Source organism: Monomorium pharaonis, chromosome 1 (genome assembly GCF_013373865.1).
Source record: "Monomorium pharaonis isolate MP-MQ-018 chromosome 1, ASM1337386v2, whole genome shotgun sequence".
NCBI classification, from domain to species: domain Eukaryota; kingdom Metazoa; phylum Arthropoda; class Insecta; order Hymenoptera; family Formicidae; genus Monomorium; species Monomorium pharaonis.
Window position 1 is genome coordinate 2,007,652 of NC_050467.1, and position 21,619 is coordinate 2,029,270.

The following is a 21,619-nucleotide window of genomic DNA, read 5'->3' on the forward strand; positions in this document are numbered from 1 at the left end:
GAATAAAAAACTGTGTCAAATTCTGCAGATTCTTATTGTGACGTAATAAATGTGATATGGCGATTAGATTTTCCGAGCGAAAATATACTTTGTTCAATCACGCGGCACATTTTGGCTCAGTGTTATTAATTTAATTTTATTATAGCGCTGTGGCGGACGCAACAAGGCCCTTTGATCAGTCAGTCCCAAAACTAGAAGCGGAGAGAAAGCACTACGCTTCCGATAATTAGGTTTCATAGGGTTTGCTCCGTAAATGAGGATCAACTAACTTCCCCATTGTGTCCATTCTCCGAGCGCAGACAGGCTGACACCCTTCTACCTATCGACAAGCCTAATTGCATCGGCCTAAGGGAATTGCTGTCGCTAATGGCTAATGTTATCTATCTGTGTCTTTTAATACCTTCCTTTCGACGATCCCTTTAAGGGATATTAACGATACTAATGGGCTAAACTTGCGCATCATTTGAAATTATTTTAGTTTCCCAATGATCGTACACGGTTGAAACAATGATCGCGTTACTTATCCCGAGATACCGTCCTACGCTTTCTTCCCGATTCTCAGAACATTCTCGCGTCAATCGATAGTAAGACATTATATCCGCGACATTCGATTTCTAGGAATGCGTCCGAGATGTCCGTCGTTGGTCCGAAATCTTGGGACCATCGTACCGCCGGACGGCCCGTTCAATTTCGTTTTGGCATCACCTTTCGGATCCCGAGGATCTATCGAATTTTCTTGCGCCCTTCAAACGAGGATCACCTCTCTTCTGTAGGAATGCCCGTCCGGTTCTAGACACAGAAACCATCACATGCGGAACCTGTGCGGTCTTGTGATCCTCTCAGTGTTCCGCTTTCTCTCTGTCTCTCTCTCTCTCTCTCTCTCTCCCTCTCTCTTCTTTTTCTTTCGCTTTCGTATGGTTGGACGCAAAAGGAGCAAATTTTCTCTCTCTCTCTCTCTCTCTCTCTCTCTCCTTCTCTTTTGGAAAAAAAGAGCTTCTATAGGATAGGAAGGGGATCGTTCATTCCGGTCAGACGGCACACTGATTCTTTGAAAAATTGCCAACAAGCCGCGGCCATACTTCCTTCCACTCTCCATTCCTTCTTCCTTCCTTCCTTCCTTCCTTCCTTTCGTCCTTCCTGATCCTTTTGCTTTCTGGCAGACCGCTATCTTTCAAAGGAATTTTTTTTATTCCGTTTATTCTTGTGAAGTGGTCGCAGGCCGTTGTTCTAGTTTTCTTCTTCATCTGCTTACAGGCCGTTCCTTCTTCAATCACCATTCGTGATTTGGCTAAGATAGCAATTTGCGAATAGCGAATTCGTGATATCACAAACGCAACGTGTCGCGCGTATGCATAAGAGTGCATTGATCCAGAAACGGGTGGCTGATACCAGTTTGCCGAAGTTATTTGTGTTTTGGTTTTAGCAGTAGTATGTGGAGCAATCGAAATTGCGCACGGCGTCACATAGAGATCGTGCTGTTATCGAATATTTGCAATGCGTTGTCGATTTTATTACGGTAAAAACGAGTGGCGCAGAGTCGATCAATTATGGTATTGCGCGGATCGTACTATTTCTGGCGTTTGCAAAATATTTTTCGTGCAGGACGTTTATGATCTTTTATAAAAGCTCAATTCTTTCTAACTCTTTAGTAGTATAATATTTAACACTAAAAATTGTTACCCCGGACAAAAAATGCGTCCACTAAGCACCGTGCAGTTAATTTTTTTCTTTGTAAATTTTTCACAAATTACAAATGTTTTTTATTAAATAAAATTAAATAAAATAAAAATAGAATATATAGAGAAAAGTCAATATTGGCATAGGCCTCCTAAAATACCTATTTACTTCTCGGAAACTAAACTTACTTTGTATTATTGATAAAAAACATGATCTATCTAAATATTAAAAAAAAATAAAAACCCATGTAGTTCATACATTTATGCCTTTTTTCTATAAAATCTTTCTAGTTTAACTTTTTAACTCGCATTCTCAATGTTTTATTTCTAGTTTTTGTTTAAAAGTAATGTAATTTTCTATTAATGTAATTAAATGTAATTTTAATTATGTTTAATGGCCATTTAATTATAATAAAAAATGTATTTTTAATGTGTGTGTGTGTGTGTGTGTGTGTGTGTGTGTGTGTACGTACAGAAAATGTCTTCAAATGATTTATAAATTATGAAAGTTTGTAAGACTCTAATTATAGTCCATTTAATTTGCATTTTTTTATTATTAATATCCTATTTCTAATAACTGTAAATAAAGCATAAATAAAATAAAAAGTAATGTAATCTTCTTAGTCTACTTTTAGACAAAAGAATTAAATGTTGTTTTTTAAACACTTTTAGAAGCAGTAATTAAAAGATTTAAATTATAAAACGACAGATTCTTTAAAGTTCTTATCAAATTTTATTTTATATAATTAACTCTAATTAAAAATTCTCATTTCTTTTTAATTCTATAATTTTATAAAACCATTTTTAGCAACCACGTATTTTTCCACACTTCAAAATAAATTATATTTTAACGTCCTATCATTGAATAATATCTAAAAATATCTAAACAGCTGTGTTCCTTTTATAAATATTATTGAACTTATTAATATTTCAAACAATCCACGTTAATGTTTCTATTTGTTAGAAACGCATGTTGGAAACATATGCTAAAAGCTATTCAAATACGTTTTACCAAAGATTTGAACAATTGGACAAATGTTTTTGGCGTTCTCACGGAAAGTTCAGCAATTGCAATAGATAGTTGTATTGAGCCATTAGAATCAGTCGGGAACAATAGCGGCCAGAATTTTGGTCGGTTCGACGGAACGTCGGAGATACGGCGCGGAACTAGTTCCGAACAGCTGTTTGAAAGTTGCCGACTATCGGGGCTCTTTTTAGGAGTGCCAGGCGAAGACTGTAGGTGACTACGCGATCGGCTATCGCTTCTGATTCCTCGCCGCCTCGTCTTATCTCCTAAGGAAAAATTGCAAGATCGAAATCGTACGAAACGAATCCACACTCCCACCCCATCCGGGCTCCCGAGGAGTCGCCTTTAACGGGAATCCCGACACGCCTTGATCGCGATGGTAGTGAAATTGATTGATGTACGGCCCGCCGAATTCTCGACATCCACACTTTCTCGGAAACTAACGTACACTGTGCACGTACACACGTACACACATGTGCACGCTTTTCGACTCCTTCGCGCTCCCGCACCCTGTGCCGTCTTAAGATCCGAACTCCGAGCCGAAACTCGCGTGAGAGGGAAATGCACTCGGTAGATTCACAATGCGGAAGTCGTTATCCTTGGTGCGCGCGCGCTCGTGCAATCCAATCGATGTATGTACAAAAGTACATGACGTCGATACGAGTGCATCAAACAGCGGCGAGGCAACGTGGAATTTCAAGTTTGATCGATACCGCCCGTTCTAATGCCGGCGAAATCCATTCACGTTGGAATTCAGGAGGTGGAAAACATTTTTTTTCTTCAAGTTCGTCTTGATGAACTTAAAATACGCTAACGACGTTCCGGCACGGCCGAAAGTTTCTCATCGGAAGACACAGTGCGATACTCGCTGTCAATTCTTGCACCTCCTGTACAGAATGAATTCAAACTATCTCTTAATGGCGAGCAAAGATGGCACCTAGAAACGAGAGAGAGAGAGACTCGACGGAGCTCGAGATAAATTCTCGATCTTTCTGCGTGTCCATGAGAACAACGGTATTAATGGGGAGCCTATACCTACCGGCAGTACGCTCGGTCAATCCACTTTGCTGAGAAAAGATGAAGAGTTGAGAGAATCCTTTCAGACTCTCTCCTCGTCTAAACCGGCCGGCCGATTGGCTCGTAGATGCTGCAGGTAGGTACAGAACTTCTCTATTGTCCCCATGAATGATAGAACCGACTTAATCACTGCACTCCATTATGTCGGCTACCCCACATTTCTTTCTTCGCCTTCTCGATTTCTTCCTCCTTTTCGTCTTATTCTCTCCCTGTTATTTCCGTTTCTCTTTCACTTTCCGGTTCCATTCAATTCTTCTCGCTCGTGCGTCGTTTCCTCATTCCCGTGTCTCCGCCCCCTCCCCCCTCCTTCCCGCTTTCTTCGCTCGCCCTTCGACCGTTCATGATTCTTTCTCCCTCTTTACGATTGCCACTCAAAAGGTTACTGCTGCCCGAAACGCTTTTCTAAGATCCCGGTCCGATTGCTAGCTCGAGGATTGATTGGCAGATAGAACGTGCCAACGGCCCTTATAATTCCTAGGCAAACCTTTCCGGATGAGTGAAAGGGATCGGCCACGCCGAATGAATGAAACATTTCGAATGTTTCCAAGCGCGAACGTGAAAACTCATCCCAACGAGATCTAAAGGCAGTAGCGTTCAGGACTTGAGAAATATTCAACACGTAAAGCAAAGTAGTAAGTAAAGCAAAGTAGAAATCAATCTTTTCTTCGTGTTATAACACTTCAGGTATCTTTTAAGATACGTATCGCATATTAATTATGGAGAAAATTATCACCGTTGAATTCAAGAAAAGAAATGGACATCGGCTATTTCAAGTATAATCGTTAGAAGAGATGGTCGAGTATATTAAGCCAAGAAATCTTCGACGCTCATCTCTGCTTAAACGTTACTTTTCTTCTAGAAGGAAAACTCTCAACGTATCCGACTTCCGTTATTTCTGGAAGTTCGATAATCACCGAGAAGTCCAAATACGTACGTGTACGTGTGTACGTGTGCGATTGTGTGTGATAGTTTTAAGAACCAGTTTTACGATAATGGCACGAAATCGGGTGCGGTTGGATAATCCATCCATCGTTTGAACGTACGTACAAAGACTAGGAGGAGCTTAGCTAGAGGGTGAGAAGCGGATCGCGCGACTAGAAGACGATCTGCAAGCGAGAGCAAGGGATTGCGGGCGCAGAACGTGATAAAGAGTAAGAGGGAAAGAGCGGGTAAAGCAGAGGAGGGGATGACATAGTCGGGCGCTCTCTCCCTCCGGAATGAAGTCGGATCATATTTTTAAGATGCAATTTCGAGGGAAATCTCTTACGCGGTAGCAGCTGCTAGTCGCCCACCCTTAGCCCGTTTTCTGCAGCCCTTCGCGACGTATATCCGGCGAAAGGTCGCCGTGCGACGAAACGAAAAGAGGACGGGCGCGAGGAGCGAAACGGGGGACGGCGGGGGTGGCAAAGGATGAGCCGGGTTAAAGTGAACGACGGAACACGGGAGGGATATGAGGCCCCGGGCTGATCCCGGAAAAGACCGGAGGAAAGCTAATGCACCGCGCCGCGCCGCGCGCTCCTGCGGGATTCCTGGCTAGCGTAGCCGATGGTAATATAATTATGGCGTACATATATACATGTGCACCGCAATCTTCCGCCAGGTGTTATGGCCGTTGGATTAATGCATTAAGATCCGAGGGGGGGGGGGGGAGTTGCGGGAAGGGGTTGGGTACGCCGCGCTTTGAAAGCTCGGGAACGCAGCGGATCTCCTGCTTAAGCTTGTAAACAAAATTATGAACTTATGAGTTTTAAGAAATATATTCGTTAAACGCTCTGTCGCGAATGCGGGATGAGCTTTGGGATGAGCGAGAAGGAAGAAGTTTGTGAAAAATTGCGGTAGTTCAAAGTATTTTTTAAAAATACACACTGCCTGTGTATAAGATTAGTTATTAGTCATAAAGTTCGTGGAATTATTTGAGCGAGACTGAAAGATGCCTGTCAAGCTGTCTTTTTTAACGTATTATATTACACATGACGGAGTTGCTCGATAAAAGTAACGCGCGATCATTTATAATCGTGTCATTCCGTGTAACTTGAACCACGTCTGCAAATTGAATTTTATCAAACTTATATTTTTGTCGTCAACGCGCAACTGAAACAACGTAAGTCTCATAAAGTTTGTGTGTTTAAAAAGTAGAAAGATTGTTCTTACGTCGAGAGAAAGAGTTATAGAGGAAAGAAGTGATCGAGGATGCGACTTTGTAATTTGAACGTCTACAACCGTAAATTAAATTTTATTTAAAAGATTGATAAGACTCGCGGAAATTCCCGGGGGACAGCAAAAATTAAATGCCATTCGTGGACGCGTGGCACGTGTGTGTTCTTGAACTGCAGCCGGTGATCGGGACGATTAGAATTCAGGAGGTGCGCTTCCGCGCAGCCACCGATACACACGGGCCAAAGTTTGTCGTTGATAGTCTCCGAGTACGCCTTGGGAGCGTTCCTTTAACTTCCGTCTCCGCTGCAATTGCCGCGCCGGGGTAGGTGTATACACAATGCGCAACGACGACGACGGCGGCGGCGGCGGCGGCGGCAGTGGCGGCTGCGTTTCGAAATTCAAGTTGCGCTGCCTAGAATAAGCAGGCAGGCGGTCTCCCGAGGCAACTATCTCTCGTATGAGCTGGGACCGACTAACGTTGGTTACGCTTTGATACCCGTTTTACGCTCGTTGCGCGCCTTTTATTCCCCGAGATGCGACGACGTCACGAATGCGAGATAAACTATGTATAGCGTTCAATCTGGTGCTCGACATTCCTCGGCGCGGTTTTAGAAGTGACTTTTAAAATTGTATAACTGCGGTCAAAGATGTGCACATTTATAATTGTCAGAGGAATCAGAGCGTTCGAGAATGTCGGATGCTCCAAATAAGTTATCTATGACACAATGAGACGAGAATAGATGTAAAATCAAAATGTTGTAACCTGCCGTTTGTAAAATTAATAGTGTTTGTATAATTAGTATAATTAGAACTGCATTGATTTGACAGGAGTTTAAAGATAAAATTCACAATAGGAAGATTTCCTTATGAAAATAGGTGTTGTGAAAATATCAACGTGACCTAGTGTCCTGAAGCTTCTGTTCACTATCGCTATATCGTTATGTGATAGTTCATACATTAATAAAGGATTTAAAGTTCTCTATTCTCTGGTATTCGAAGTACACATATCGACAAAGCTTACCGTAAAAGTCTTTCTATACGTAAAATTTATGTCATATTTTTGTCACGCAATATCTTAAAAAAAAGCAGTGTATACGCATATACATTTAAAGAATTCTTACGTCGTGTATCCAGACGAGCTTGGACCAGGGAGGGTTGGCTCTAATGTGGCACTCGAAGTACACGTCATCCCCTTCTTTAATATCCTCTGGGCTTAAGGTCGATCCGAGGTTTAACGATACTATCGGCGGATCTGTAAGAGCAAAATATTAAATCTTCTATTATTATTGCATTACATGGACAAGGAATATTTCGGGATTGGATATTTTGTTAGATATATCAATAGATATATCCTTTTTTCTCCGACTGAGTTAAACAATTTTCGAAGAAATGACATCGATATTAACATAAAGAAAAAGATAAAAAAAGATGGAAGGTTCACTCATTCGGAGAGTATGTCGAAATATAATAGAATATTGTAAATGTAAGCGATAAAAGCATCATAAATCATTGTTTTCAATACCGGACGCGAGACGCACGCATTTCTGCCGACAAAGTTACGTCCGCGAGGCATAATATCTTCAAACCTCTTCCTCCATTAGCTGCGATATTTTTCCGTGCCCGTGAGACCCTACAATCTCGCGCGTAGCTCGTTCCCCAGCGATTCGCAGCTACGAATAGCTGCCAGCAATCAAGCCTTTTATTTGCTCGTCCCATTTGGCATTTATTGTGCACATTAATTTAACCATTGCGAACACTCTCGCATTCCACAGTTTACTTCTGCGACAGAATCTTATCGCGTATCGCAATGAATTCTCCGTTTTCTTCCCTACGCAGGTAGGCCCCGCACTGCCATGGAATAGCATTAATTAGTCTGATCAGTTCTCCCCCGTATCTGTGTCAGCTCCTTTAAATTTAATACCATTGCTGATTTATCATTTCACCAACTCGACTTTTTCACTCATAAATTATGGCAAGATTCGTTGTAATATTAGAAAAAAAGCTGAAAGGAATTACCAGGAGCTCAATCTTCTCTCGCCGTTGTCTGTCGCAGGCGACAGTGACGGCAGAGAGACGAGGGGTCGACCGCGCCAGGCCAGACCGTCTCTCCGAGACGGTGTAATTCCAAGTCCGGACTCTCCGTAGAAACGGTCACCGTAATCGAATACGTGACGTGACACCGTTTCCCGTATTCTGCAGTTTTTCCCGTTACGCGAATACTCGTCCGTGCTCCTTATGTATTTCCCGGCCGCCCGCTGCCCGGTCGCTATATTTCTGCCCGACGTGCAGGTGCAACGGACGCAACCGGACAGATGAGAACGAACGATAAACCGTACGGGAATCGAGAAATTTATCGCTGCCGAAGTAACGCAAGAGCGCGCGCGCGCGCGCGCGCGCTTCCTCTTCCCCCGCAAAATTGAAAAAATATCTGGAGCGGCACGCGAGTTTCTTCCGCTCGCGTCGCGCTTTTTTCTCCCGTTATTTATACGTATCATACAATTAAGATGAACGTACCGTGATATACGATGCCGGTCGTAAGAGTGGTCTCTATTCTATCAAGGATTACCTCCGCGCCGACAATCGCGGGTATAAATTTATGTCGCGATGTGCTGCAACCGTTCCTTTAAAGAGCCTTTCCGATTTATTGCACCGGCACTGCTAACCCACTTTGCGAAGAACTCGGAGAAAGAGTGAGCGTAAAAAAGCTAAGAAGACGAAATTTAATAATTGAGCTCTGCAACGGATCTTCATGGTTAATAATAATTTTTGCGTAAACTTTTACTCTAACTCACGTGAACTGCGCTATATATTCGTCTTAAAACGTGGACCATCTTAATGCACTGTAAAGAATTTATTGCGAAAAATAATTCTTCAGAATTCACGAATGGAACGTGGATCGGCCAACATTTTATGCGGACATCTTACTAATTAAAATCATGAAACTCAAGATAACGGAGTATCGATTATTTTTCCCAAGTATTTCGAGACAAAAGAGTAAATTTTACTCTTTGATTTTCACTTCGATAAATCGACTGTCAGTTTTATTAGGACGCTGTTACTTAAACGGCGGCATTACAGGTGATGCAGAGAGATTTCGCTGGCGATAGATTAAAGACGTCGACACGGACGACGCGACGTTTGCGCAGGAAAACTTTCGAGATTAGAAGTCGCCGGCGACCGGCGCCTTAAACCGTTTTATCGTGAGCATCAGCAAGGTGGTTTGTCCGCGACTTGAAAGAGATCCCGTGCGATATCTGTGTGCGTGCGTATAAAATCTGCTTTTACGCCCGCGTGACAGCCCGGCAATAAAAGCGTCATTATTATTATTACAGTGTCATATTATTATTTCTTCCGTCGCGGCTTTTACGACGCTGGCGCGAAATTTATAATCGTTGTCCAAGCGTTATATCGCGCGGCGCAAGTGGGACAGGGGAATTTTACAGGATGCCGTATGACAATCTCGCGAGAAAACGGCGCCGTACGATGTAGAAATTGCCAGCCGCGGATCTAACGGGATCATTTTCCGGCGTTGTCGAATATAAAACACAACGTGGACGCTCGCGCTGAAGATTTCCAGAACGGTAACTCACTTGAAGAATGGACGCTGCCGAGGATGGAACGAGATACACGGTCCATCCGTCTCCTGTAAACCCACGGCTGTGTGTTGTCACTCGTTTTAATATGCACTGAGAAACGTGCCGTAACTCTCGACAAGTCGAACATAAACTTTACGAGGCCGGATGAGCTTGGATGCGTGATAAATTTCACGGTGTCCGGCAAAATCGCGAAATGTAACATTCCTACATCGTACTTATATCTGTTTCCAATAAACGAGATAAAGAGAGAAAAAAATATCGTGCAAATCGAGGTAACATACGAGGCATAAAAAAAGAACGACACCTTTAAACCGTAATTATTAGATTCGGAATGAAAAAGTAGTAGATAAAAATGTAGTAGTTTTAAATTCTATAAAAGAATCGTAGATCTAAACAAATTACGATATCGAAATCTCAATCAATGTCTGTAAAATCGCTTGCTGTGTATAAAAGGAAACAGTGATTGGATAATGAATGGAAGTAAAAAAAGATCTCCTACTTGGCTGTCAAACGGACGGAAAAATAGAATAGTGGAAAGGGAAGTATAAAACGTAGTCGAAATTATGATTAGATTTAGTACATTAATTTGACAATTGAGAGGCTCCGATGGAGGTAATCGACGTCATTGAATTTTGACAGCAATTTATACGGGAAATCTTGTAGAGATCTTTTTATTGGCGGTTGTAAAAAAAAGAGCGACTGAGACGCGAAAAAGAAATGATGCGTGAATTCGAGGATGTTAGGGAAGAAGCGTTTTGGCGCGCGAAATGAAGAGGCTCGTAAAATTCGGGACCCGAATGAAGATGAGATCGAACGGCTGTCGGGCAATTTCTTTATTCTTCATTTTTTTTTACGTCTCATGTATGCGATGTATGACAATACGAATGAACCAAAAGAATGGGAGAGGAAGAAGTAGAAAAAGAGGGAAAGAGAAATCGACAAACGCTATAAAGTATCATTCGTCATAGTGTCGTATTCGATTTACCGCGATCAGTTTCGCGATCTGTCGGTCGTGAGCGAGTTTACGGTTCCGCGAGAAATTGGAACGTTAAGGAAAAATGTAATGTGTACTCACATACGACGTCGATCTTCCAGGACTTCTCGACGAAGAGTCCAGTCACGTTTGGATTCTCTGCTCGGCAGGTGATAGATTTCCCATGATCCTCCACACCCGGCTCGAACTCCACCGTGCTGACGGTTCGATTCTCGGATCTTTCCTCCTGCGAATCATCCAGGAAATTCAGTGAAATTATCTTTTTTATCTATCATGTCGATTTGTTCACTACACATAGCAAATCGCCTGAAAATTCCATTTCACCTTGCGATGTGTATTTATAGATTGTTTAAATGTTACGTTTGTAAGTGAATAAATTAATGAAATAAGAATGTTATTTAATCAAAACATTACATATTAGACAATAAAATTTTATCGCTTTTAATTCTTAATTTTTAATTATTAAATAATAAAAGCAGATCTTTAGGGTAAAGGAACTTTTTAACAAGCTATTTACTGTCGCACATCTCCTACAATTTATTTCGCATTTGTCTACAAAACTTTTCGTTTGCCCATGCAAGTCAATACAAACAGCGAATTGAAACGATTGAGGTCGGAGCACGTATATGAGAAAGCTCATCGAGGAAGACGATGTAGAAGTGAATTAGCACGGGCGTCAGTAGTGTGTGTGCGCTTTCGCTCAGACGAAAGTCCTAGTTGCCAACTGCTATATTCTGTTAAGGAACTAGGTATGCCGGCTGAGTCGAGCTTCGATCTCTTGAAAACGCGTTTCGTAGCTTGCAATCTCTCACGGCGAAAAGTCATTCAAATCTCGCACGACGACGTGACATGGAAGCGAGTGTGCCGACACCAGACCAAACGCTTCGATCAGCGACGTGAATGTGTGTAAATTAATTTCACTAAAATTAACTTTTTAATACCAAAACTAGAAAATAATTTTGTATTTTAATAAATATAATTCCTCCATATACGTATAGTAAAATTATCCCCTCTTTAAAAAAACAAATAAGCCTCTTTTTTTATTGATTCTTTTGCTTGGCTCATTTCGTTTGAGTAAATGAACATCAAAATGTATCTAATATTAATGTGAATTGTGACATTTTGATAGATAATTAAGAAGAATAATTAAGAAAAATAGCTTAAAAAATAATTTACAAAATTAAATGAGTATTAAAGTTTAAATATTAGTATTAGGGTATTAAAAATAAGTTGCGTGAACATAATAAAAATAATTTAACAACTTTTCTTTTTAATATCTCTTTTTTAAGTACGATTATTAACATAAGTAAAATAAAAAATTTTTAACGACTGCTTCTGCGTTTGTGCCAAATGTATACATGTGAATATAATTTAAGATTATACATTCTTGTGAATAGGAATCTCCAAAATAACTAAATATTACTATACCAACTTATAATTACAGTCATTAGATGATTACTTCTGTGCTAATATTTAATTTTGTATTTAGAATCTAAATGTAGTACATTTGCATTCAATTTGTTGCCTCGCTCTTATCAAACTTGTCTACAGAATCTCTGTTACTTGCTTTAACCTATTCGAGTTTACAACGGTTAGGTTTCACAAAACCCAACACAAGAGGAAATCGCCATCCTGCCTCACAATTGTCAGTCGCTTCGTGCTTTAATCATTATGCTAATCACATAACTACCATACAGGCCAAATTTCGCAACTCTATGAATACGTAATTCTGCCGGGAATGTCGATAAATACTGATTATTGCTTTATCTTATCTTCTTCCTCTCTTACATATCTCTGTTTTATCTATCTCAGCGCTGCCCTACATGTTAACTCTTTACGACGTCACGTCACACTGCGATATATTATATTACAGTTATAATAATGAAAATGTATATCCTGCGTGAAACATATATAACTGCTTTAATCTTCACTTTGTTTCAATAATATTCACACCTTAATTACACTCATAGTTGACAAGAGAAATTTTAGTAGCACAGTCTGTATGCGGGTTGAATATTTGACACAGAACACATCATAATAGAGAAGAGATCGTACATAGCCATATATATTTTACAAATATATAAAATATTATAGAGGCAAGAGAAATGTGAACTGTATTTAAAGAAAGCTTGCGCTTTCGTGTGTCTCCGTTACTGGGTATAGCGTAATAATACGAATTACATTGGTTAAAAGTATAAAACACTGTAGGAATGAAATATTATTTTCTTTTTCGAAAATAAATATTATAAATTCCAGCAAAATTGAATGTGTATTCCATTAGAATGGACGCCAGCAACGAAGGGATTAAAGAGTGCAACACACGTAGCTTCAGCTGCGTTCTCTGTCTCGCATCCGTCAGAGAAAAAGAGAGGTAGAAAAGAAAACAAATAGACAAGTATAATTAAAAAAAAATCTCGCGGGGAGAGAGAGAGAGAGAGAAAACATTTCGAAACGTTCTCGCACGGTATAATTTCGTGGTACAAGATGGCAAAAGAAAGCGGAACGGGGAGAAAAAAAGGACGAGAAAAATTTGATTCGACGCGCCACTCGCCATGGTTAATTTCGGTTATATTAGGTTCCGTAGGGGCGGGCCGTAAGCAACCGTGGTAACATCTGTCGGGAATTCGTCCACGCCGGTTCTCGGACGCTCGAAAAAGCTCCAAGTCCCGCCGACGTGGCAAGAATCTTTCCTAAGCAGCGCGGATTCCGATCAGGGATTTCGCTTATTTTTCATTTACCAGGGAGGAAAGGCGAGAGCTGCTTGCCACGTGTACAGGAGATAATCGAAAAACTGGGACGATGGCATAACACGTGTGATAGAATAACAGATAAGCAACAAGAAAACCACCTTCAAAAAGTCTTCAGATTTTTAAAATAAAGTCTCGGAAAATTCAATATTCAATTACGGCCACATTTTAATGATGTATTCATGTAAAAATGTTTACCGAAAAATCAAACGATCCAATTACTTAAAAACATATACTCAATTTGGTCTGATACAATCAATACGATAAATTTATGTTTCGCACTATATACTTTTACTTCATCATCAATGCTTAATAACAACTAATTTCGGTTACTTATAAACTTATATTTAATAAAGAAAATTAATGTTATGAGAATGGATGCTACTTAGAATGCTAGGAAGGAAGCAGTAGCATCATTCGTCACGATTTGGCAGATTTCCAGATATATATTTAATGAAACTACATTTCAGTGTTGAATCTTGATAGTTTCCTTTATCTTTATTTAGATTGTAATTTGAAATTTTTTTAAATAAATAATATAAATCAAATTCATATTATTTTAGTTATTAATTTATAATTAATTAATTTATAATATGTACTGCATAAATTTATTACGTACATGTTATTTATGTATGTGGCTTAATTAAAAAAAAAAAAGTAAAATATAAAATAGAATATGTTTAAATAACAGTCGTAATACATTAGTTTTTAAATCAATTTCTTACATTACCGTTGTCGTAACGTCGTATCTAATTTGAAACGTACACACGATGCACGCAGCAATCGTTTGCACTGCTAATCAGCGAGTATAACAGAGTTTTCGCCCGCTATGGGAATACACCGCGGAGTTCCCGATACGCAGAGACGCCAAAACGTCGTTAAGCATTGCGGCCGGGATTCGTTAATGAACTACGTGAAATTAATTAGGGCCGCACGTCAACGGCGCCGGAGACAACGCTGACTCCAAAGTGCGGCACGTTGGCGTGTACGCGAGCCAACGCGCGGAAGTTACAGCTCCGATTCCAGATTATCGATAATGCCAGGCCCCCCAGGGCCGTGCGTATCTAACACGATTCAAGCCGTCCTGGCATTGGCTAGTGAAGTTCTATAGAACGTTCGACGTGACCGAAGTACTTCCATTCGAGTCTAAACGCGAATACGACGACGAACTTTGAAACGTATTCGTGCAGAAACCGCGTTAAAATCGAACGATTATTATTCACATATCCATCATGAAATATTCTTGAATAAAACAGGAGCGAAAAAAATGTAATAAAAATGGAAAGATGAGAAAAAAATAATGCACGTGAATATATTTTCGTGCTATTTGGTTTAACCCTGAGATCGTCCTTTTATGATAGTTTAACTTTTGCTCTGTCTTCTATTCGATATCAGTTATTTAGAAATCGAATAGAATTCAGCTCAAATATGTAATAAAAAAAATTTACATTTATCTTTATCCTTTTTAAAATATATTTCTAGGATTTCAAATAAAATGCAAGATATTTTTATTATGTCTCGATATAAGCGAGATGAAATAAGTTGAGATGAATGGACTGACCTATATCCTACATCGTTTCACATCCTAAAGGATATGTCAATAGAATCGACACCGTATATATAATATTGTGACTTTATGGACTTGGAAATTCAACCGACACGATGGTCCGAGGCAATGTAATCTAATATTAAATATGGACCGATCATCGAAAATTCCATAACAATTATCAAATCGATACGCGATTAATAATTATTATCAGTGTAATATCGATGATCAATACTCGAGCTCCAAGCTAAAACAGCAATTCATGGAGGCAACTTAATTTTCATAATTATACGTGACATATCTATCCCATCGATTTGGCGTTTCATTCATTACGCCGTGATTAATAAATGGCGATTCCCTGCGGGCCGGGTTCCTTGCCCCTACTCCGTTCGGATGTAGTTTAGCAGACACTCCAGGAAGCCAGGCAGTAATGCGCTCTTGACGATACATACATTATCGGATAATGTCGAATATTCCCACCGGTCCGGACGCGGATTTTCGCACTGTGCGTCCGCCCTCGTAACGACCGCGTCTAGCGGAAAGGGCTTTTAGTATCGTAACATTTTGACAAGTATTATGCAACTCGCAGTTACAGCACCGGAGGGAGTCCTCTGATGCCACTCCCCAAAGGATCGATATTTCCACCTCAAAGAAAAGAAAAAAAAAATGCATGTAAGAATGTCAATATTCTTTTTAAATATGGACATCGTACTTATTGTTAGAGTTAGTCAATATTAAACTCTGTTTTTATGTCAATTAAGAATTAATTTGCTTAGTATGGATCTCGTCATCTGAATTAATAATGTTGCTTGTATTTTGAAGTCTGATCGTTTGCAAAAATTTAAATGTATTCTCTCATGGAATTTTTAGCTTCTTTATCGCGAGATAAATTATCAGCTACTGCCGTAATTATTAATGTAACCACTATTAGCGCATTCATTCTTATAAATACTATTACGTTTGCATAATATTTCACGTGTTCCTATTTGTTACACGAACAATAGCCAAGCGCTCGTGTACATTTTCGCCTTCTTACAGGAGAGCGTTGATCCCGTCAAAAATAAATAAGTAATAAATTAAAAAGTAAAAAGCTCTTGCTATGTAGTGCGTGCTATGTAGAACGATAACGCCCCGAGATTTATTTTGATATTTATAGCAGCATTGTCATGCAACGTGCGCGATAGATTAATGCTTCTCGTGGCACTCGGAGCGTACGTTCGCGTGTTCTCTGCAACTTGCTCCTCACCGCCATTCGTTTAGTTAAACTCGCGGCGAGTAGACATCACCCTTTGGTAGTCTCGGCGCGGCGCTCGTAGAAGAGAGACGTAAACGTAGAGTGGAAGTCCGGGGCCCCGGGATCGACTGAATCGGTATAGCTTAATTGGCAATTAGCATGCCGCCAATGAAAATATCTGGAGTCGACAGGTGTGGCTGCTTAATTCAATCGGCACGTCTCGAAAGCTCCGCCGATCTCCGCCACTACAACCACCACCACCACCACCACCACCATCATTGTCACTACCACCTTCCACCAACGTCGTCGCTTTCAACCTCCCTTTCGACTCGCTTTCAACTCGCTATCACAATCGGATGTGACTCCGAGCTCGGGCGAATCCAATCCGTTTGGGCAGAGAGTACCAGTTCTTTATCTGTTCCTGATTCTACTCTCTCACTCTCACCATTTCCCCGTCTTCTTTCTTTCTGTCCCTTTATTTCGCCGTCTCGTCTTCGTTTTTCGTCCTTCCGCTCTTTATGACAGTACTCCTCTCGCGAGAATCTCTCCCAAGGGAAAGATTCGCTATCGAGAGGTGTAGTTATCGGTTCCCCGAGGCGTTTCGACCTTCTAACCTCGCGTCCCTTCTCGCGTTCGCGCCATCATCGGCGCCGGTCTCCTTCTTGAAAAACTTGAAAGCGGCACGTAACCCTCGAAAGTATCGATGGAAAATTGACTTGATTGTACTAGCTCACGCCGCGGCGTAATAAAATATATGGCCTTGTCTACAATGAAGATTTAAGCTTTAAACCGTAAGAAATTGATCAATCACAATTGAGTATTCTTATAAAAAACTACTGTGATTGCTTAGTTTCTTATGGCTTAAAGCTTAAGTCCTTTATTGTAGACTAGGGGTATATCTTGACGTATTTGAAAAGTCACGTCATCGCCGGATTTATTTCGAGTATCAATATAGTGTCGTTATCCAACTCCAATTCGAATGCGAGGCTAATTGGCGCGAACAGTGGCAATTTCGAGGAGCTATTGCCAGCAAACGAGGGCGCCTTAACTATTCTGCATATCGGAGACCTCTTACCTCACACAATAGACTGAGATATAGTCTGAGATAAAGTATCTCCGATAAGAATCCTCTTACAAGCAGAGTTATTGATATCCAGACTATCGCCATGAACGACGGCTAACGCATTTCGTGGCTTTCAACGTGAAATTTTTATCCACTGGCTGTTTGCATTACTTACCATGGCACGTTAAAATTTTATATTCTAAAATGCCAAGTGCAAAAATAATGAGTTGTTAGATAAAATTTAATGTGATTCCGATTTAATCGAAAAGTTTTTTTAACGCGTGAGAACTCTTTATGGGGCGCGTCTGTACGTTTTTACAAATTTACGAGAATATACAACCCAGGCAAAAAGTTCCTAAGTTTTATAAATGAAAGTTTGAAACAACCGAAATTGAGTCGGACAACGCGTTAACGCGTTATCTTTGCACCCGGTCTTTTTTAAACTTCCAAAGTCAGCGACGGCGATTAATTAACGGGGACCCAACTCGAGGATAATAAGCAGCTTATCCGTTAATTACATGGCCTCCATGCGCCATGGGAATTATGTGCGAATCGAATCGCGTATTAAACAACGTATTAGCAAATAGGTCCTGATTAATCGAAGCGTATCGCAGTCGAGGGAAAAGTTGGCGCCTCTGGGATCAGCCGCGCGCAAGTCCGGCGGTACCCCTCAGTGTTTCACGCGAAAGTGCCAGAACAAAAATGGAAGTGACGAGCTTGCGGAAGAAAGCGGGAAAAAGCGGCTTTTGTGCCGAGGGACAAAAGATAGGGGATATACCCATGGTATAAGCCACGGTAGAAGGAGAGGGGAGAATAAGGAGCAGTTCTGGGTCGAGGATTCGCGCACAACCCGGTTCCGTTATACTTCTTATTTTTCTTCCTTACCGTCGTGTGCTTCAGCTGTCTTCTCCGACCCTTGTACCAGGTTATCACTGCGGGTGGCCTTGAACCAGTAGTCTCGCACTCCATGTCGTACCGCTTCCCCGCCAAGAGAGACTCGTTGCCGATTCCTTTTCTACCCGGTCTCCTTATGATCACAGACAGAGGTTTCACTAAAAAAAAAGTGACATAAATTTTAAAGACGCTGTCCAGCTATGTTACATTCAAATATTAAATTCAACGTATTTCACTGGATAAAAATCTAATCAGTATTTTATAAACATTAAAATTAAGAACATCAAACGATAATATATTAAAATTTATAATACAATATAAATGAAAATTGAAGCGAAGCGTCGATGAAAGGACTCTCAAATTATCAATATTTAATCAGGAATCAATTTAATCAATTATTTGAAAAATTTGAATTATATTAATTAATTATTCACTGTACGTACAATATTAACACGGATATTATACATAATTTTTTTCTTTAAATAATTTTACAGGAATTTATTTCTCAATAAAAGAGCTGTTTCCAGAAATTTTTAATAAATATTTTGCAAGTCTTGATTCAAATATATTTAGAACATAAATATGTAAAAACTGATCTGGTCGATTAAAACTATCTAATAATACACACATAAGTGTGAAAAAATCTAAACATATCTTTTATTTTTAACAAAAACTTTGTATTCTCCCTTAAGGAATTAAAAATGACCAATAAAAATATTAGAACTCTAGCTACGCTCGTGTCAAATCGCTGAAATGGATCTCGCGTTATAAAATGATAAATTGCCGACCTGCAGCCACTCTTCACTTCTGGATGAAGCTTCGGTATTTCGCGTCGTATTGGTCACGTGAAAACAATTGTATAAGTTAAATAAATATTTTCGACGTTGTTGAAACGGATGCATTTAACGAACATTTATTCGGCAAATATTGTTGCGCAAAGAATTAATATTTAGTTACATAAATATGTTACGCGATATCGTCTTTTCTGGTGATCAAATGTTCACGCTTCGCCAACTTTTGCTATCATTGTTCCTCTGATCTATTATTAATAATTTGCTCTCTTTTCATCAAACTTTGCGTTCGGGGGTACGTTGAAAAACTGCACCGTCCTAAATTTTACTCGTGGAGTGACGATCGTTCTGACGGCCAATAAATCCAGATTTCCAATTCGTTGGTGTCGACTAGATACGATTCGTTCGTTCGTGAAATATGAAAACTGTGAATAGAGATTTCCATACGCTGTTTGCGATGCACTTACCCCGATAATAGTAGCACGTATTCATTATTCATTATTTTTATGTTACCGTTCTTATTGCCAGTAAATTGTTTACATATTGGACGCTACGCTTACATGAATATGCTGAATATTTATTACTCCATTTACGTAATTGGGTAATTTATTTTAAAACGACGGTGCTCTTTTTGTCGAAATAAATATTCCATATAAAAGTCTACATAAAAGACAATTCTACTAAAAGTAATTATCCAATTATATAAATGTAAAACTTGCATTACATTCAGGCATTTAGTGTGTAACACGAATGTATAAATTCATAAAATGATAGCATCAGAGATACGAGATTACGACAACATAATATAGAATATGCCGCGGCATAAAAGGGGACAAATATAGCACCGTCGAGAAGTAACGATCCTAGTCCAATAATGCTCGCTAAGTTCAATCAACTTTTAAAGTTAATAAGTTTAAGCACTCTGATGCAGCAATCTCGCGATTGATGCGCTCTGCCCCGAAGCGCTGAGTGCACGAGGATACGCCTGTTTGTTGGGAACGCAATTTTTAGTTTTTATTTCGCGGAAAATAAAATAGAACGACGGAATAAATACGCATTGGATGCGTGGGCACTTTGCCCGAATAACGAAAATCAAAGAGCGTTCATCAGTTAAGCCAGATACCGGCTCGTTTCTCTTCCTTCATCAGATCCCTCCCCCCCTCCTCTCTCTCTCTCTCTCTCTCTGTGATCGTTTCAATCTGCAATTTTTTTATTCGCCGCTATGATGGGGTCGCTCTTCGCTCATCGATAACCGGCTTGCAATTTCGTTAGTAGCCTCGACGAAAATCCGTGATTTTTGGCGGACCTGATTATTGGACACGTATCGATCACCGGTCTCCCCGTACAGTCCCCGACATTCTCCCGTGGAAAAGCGGAATTCCTGCTTCCATAATACACACGTAAAAAGGAGCAAGGCTGATGGAATCTCCTTACGAGAACGTCGGTGATGGATAACGGTCTAATCGAATCGCCGGCCGATCGCGAGGGGAAAGGGTCGCGGCAGGATATGATGGCGGGTTGGTTTGCGCGATACAAAAATCCCGTCGTGTCGCGGCAGTTGAACGAGGCACGGCGCGAGATAAGATTCCGCTCGCCAATTTTTCGGTTTAGTACGAAAATTAGGACCGTCATCTTATCCCTATTCTACACCTCGCCCTTAACCCGCCCTAGGCGAGTTAACGAAGAATTCTAATTTCGTAGGAGCCTAGAGGACAGTCTCGCTTTTCATGCTTCTTCTCGCTCCTCCTCAAGGAAGGAACGAACGAGGCGGGCGAGGACCGGAGGGTGGATTTAATATATTTCTCGTCTTATCTCGCCTTATCTTCCCTTAAAGGCGGACTCACCCAGCGGCGAGAGAGCAAAGGACGTTGGCCCACTTTTGGTGTCTCGTAGATTTTATCGTTAATGCGAGACAAGATAGGCTCAGAGGTGAGGCCTCTGATTTGTTAGGCGCGTGATGAGAATTTAGATTTCCCATTTTTGCTTTCGTTAGTCTCCCGTTCTTTTAATAAGAGTACTCGGCAGTTATAGACTGCGCGAGAAAATTTCGTTCGCTACGGAAACACATCTTTACACGGATGAAAATTCCATTCTATTTAAATCGCAGAAATATTTAGATTCACTTACAGTTGAGGTCCAGAGAAATCGATGTCTCCTTCGGATTCACCAGGTCGGTGTTGCGCGCTTCACAGGTAAAATTCGAGCCGAGATCAGAACGGCTGATGGCCTGCAGCGTTAACCTGTCAGAGTGTTAAAAGAAGTTTATTATAGACATATAAAATGAATCTATGTTGGAGAGATAGTTATGATATTATAAGAGAAATATTCCTTTTAATGTTACATACATGGAATTATATATATGTGTATGTAAAATATCAATAAAGAAACTGTACCTATTCTCGATTACATCGCCAGCATTATTTTCAGAATCTTCGTCTTTCACTCGGCCGTTTATGAGCCATCTAACCATCGGTTGCGGCTTACCTGCAACAAACGAGACGTTCTTATTTCATTTCAAACTTTTTATAAATTATTTTATCCGGCAAAACATTTGGTTCGTTGCAAGAATTTCGCTAGCTTCTCCGCCACGTTTTCCGCCGTAGCTATCCCCCAGAATTAATTGCCTTCTGCAAGAGTTCTCTCTGCATGCAGTAGCTATCCTCGTAACTATCATTCAGAGCCGAAAAACGAGCGAGGGATGACGCAGCGGTGTGCATTCGCGGTGCGAGTGTTCGCCGGAGAAGAGCGGTGAAGGTCGTATACACGGTGCAACGAGCTTTTCCGGGCTTACTAAGCGGTAGACGAGTTCCCGGCAAC

At 40.5% G+C, this 21,619-nt stretch overlaps 1 protein-coding gene across 2 annotated transcripts in view; it reads right to left on the bottom strand.

Moving 5' to 3' along the window:
- LOC105839826 (nephrin) overlaps positions 1–21,619 on the bottom strand; it is a 352,537-nt gene that overhangs the window by 30,241 nt on the left and 300,677 nt on the right. For both annotated transcript variants that reach the window (XM_036295449.1, XM_036295450.1), the window contains exons 5-9: positions 21,196–21,286; positions 20,930–21,042; positions 18,003–18,169; positions 10,609–10,753; positions 7,059–7,189 (exon numbers count right to left, since the gene is read on the bottom strand). In XM_036295449.1, the coding sequence (XP_036151342.1) occupies positions 7,059–7,189; positions 10,609–10,753; positions 18,003–18,169; positions 20,930–21,042; positions 21,196–21,286 (647 nt within the window). The remainder of the gene's footprint in view (positions 1–7,058; positions 7,190–10,608; positions 10,754–18,002; positions 18,170–20,929; positions 21,043–21,195; positions 21,287–21,619) is intronic.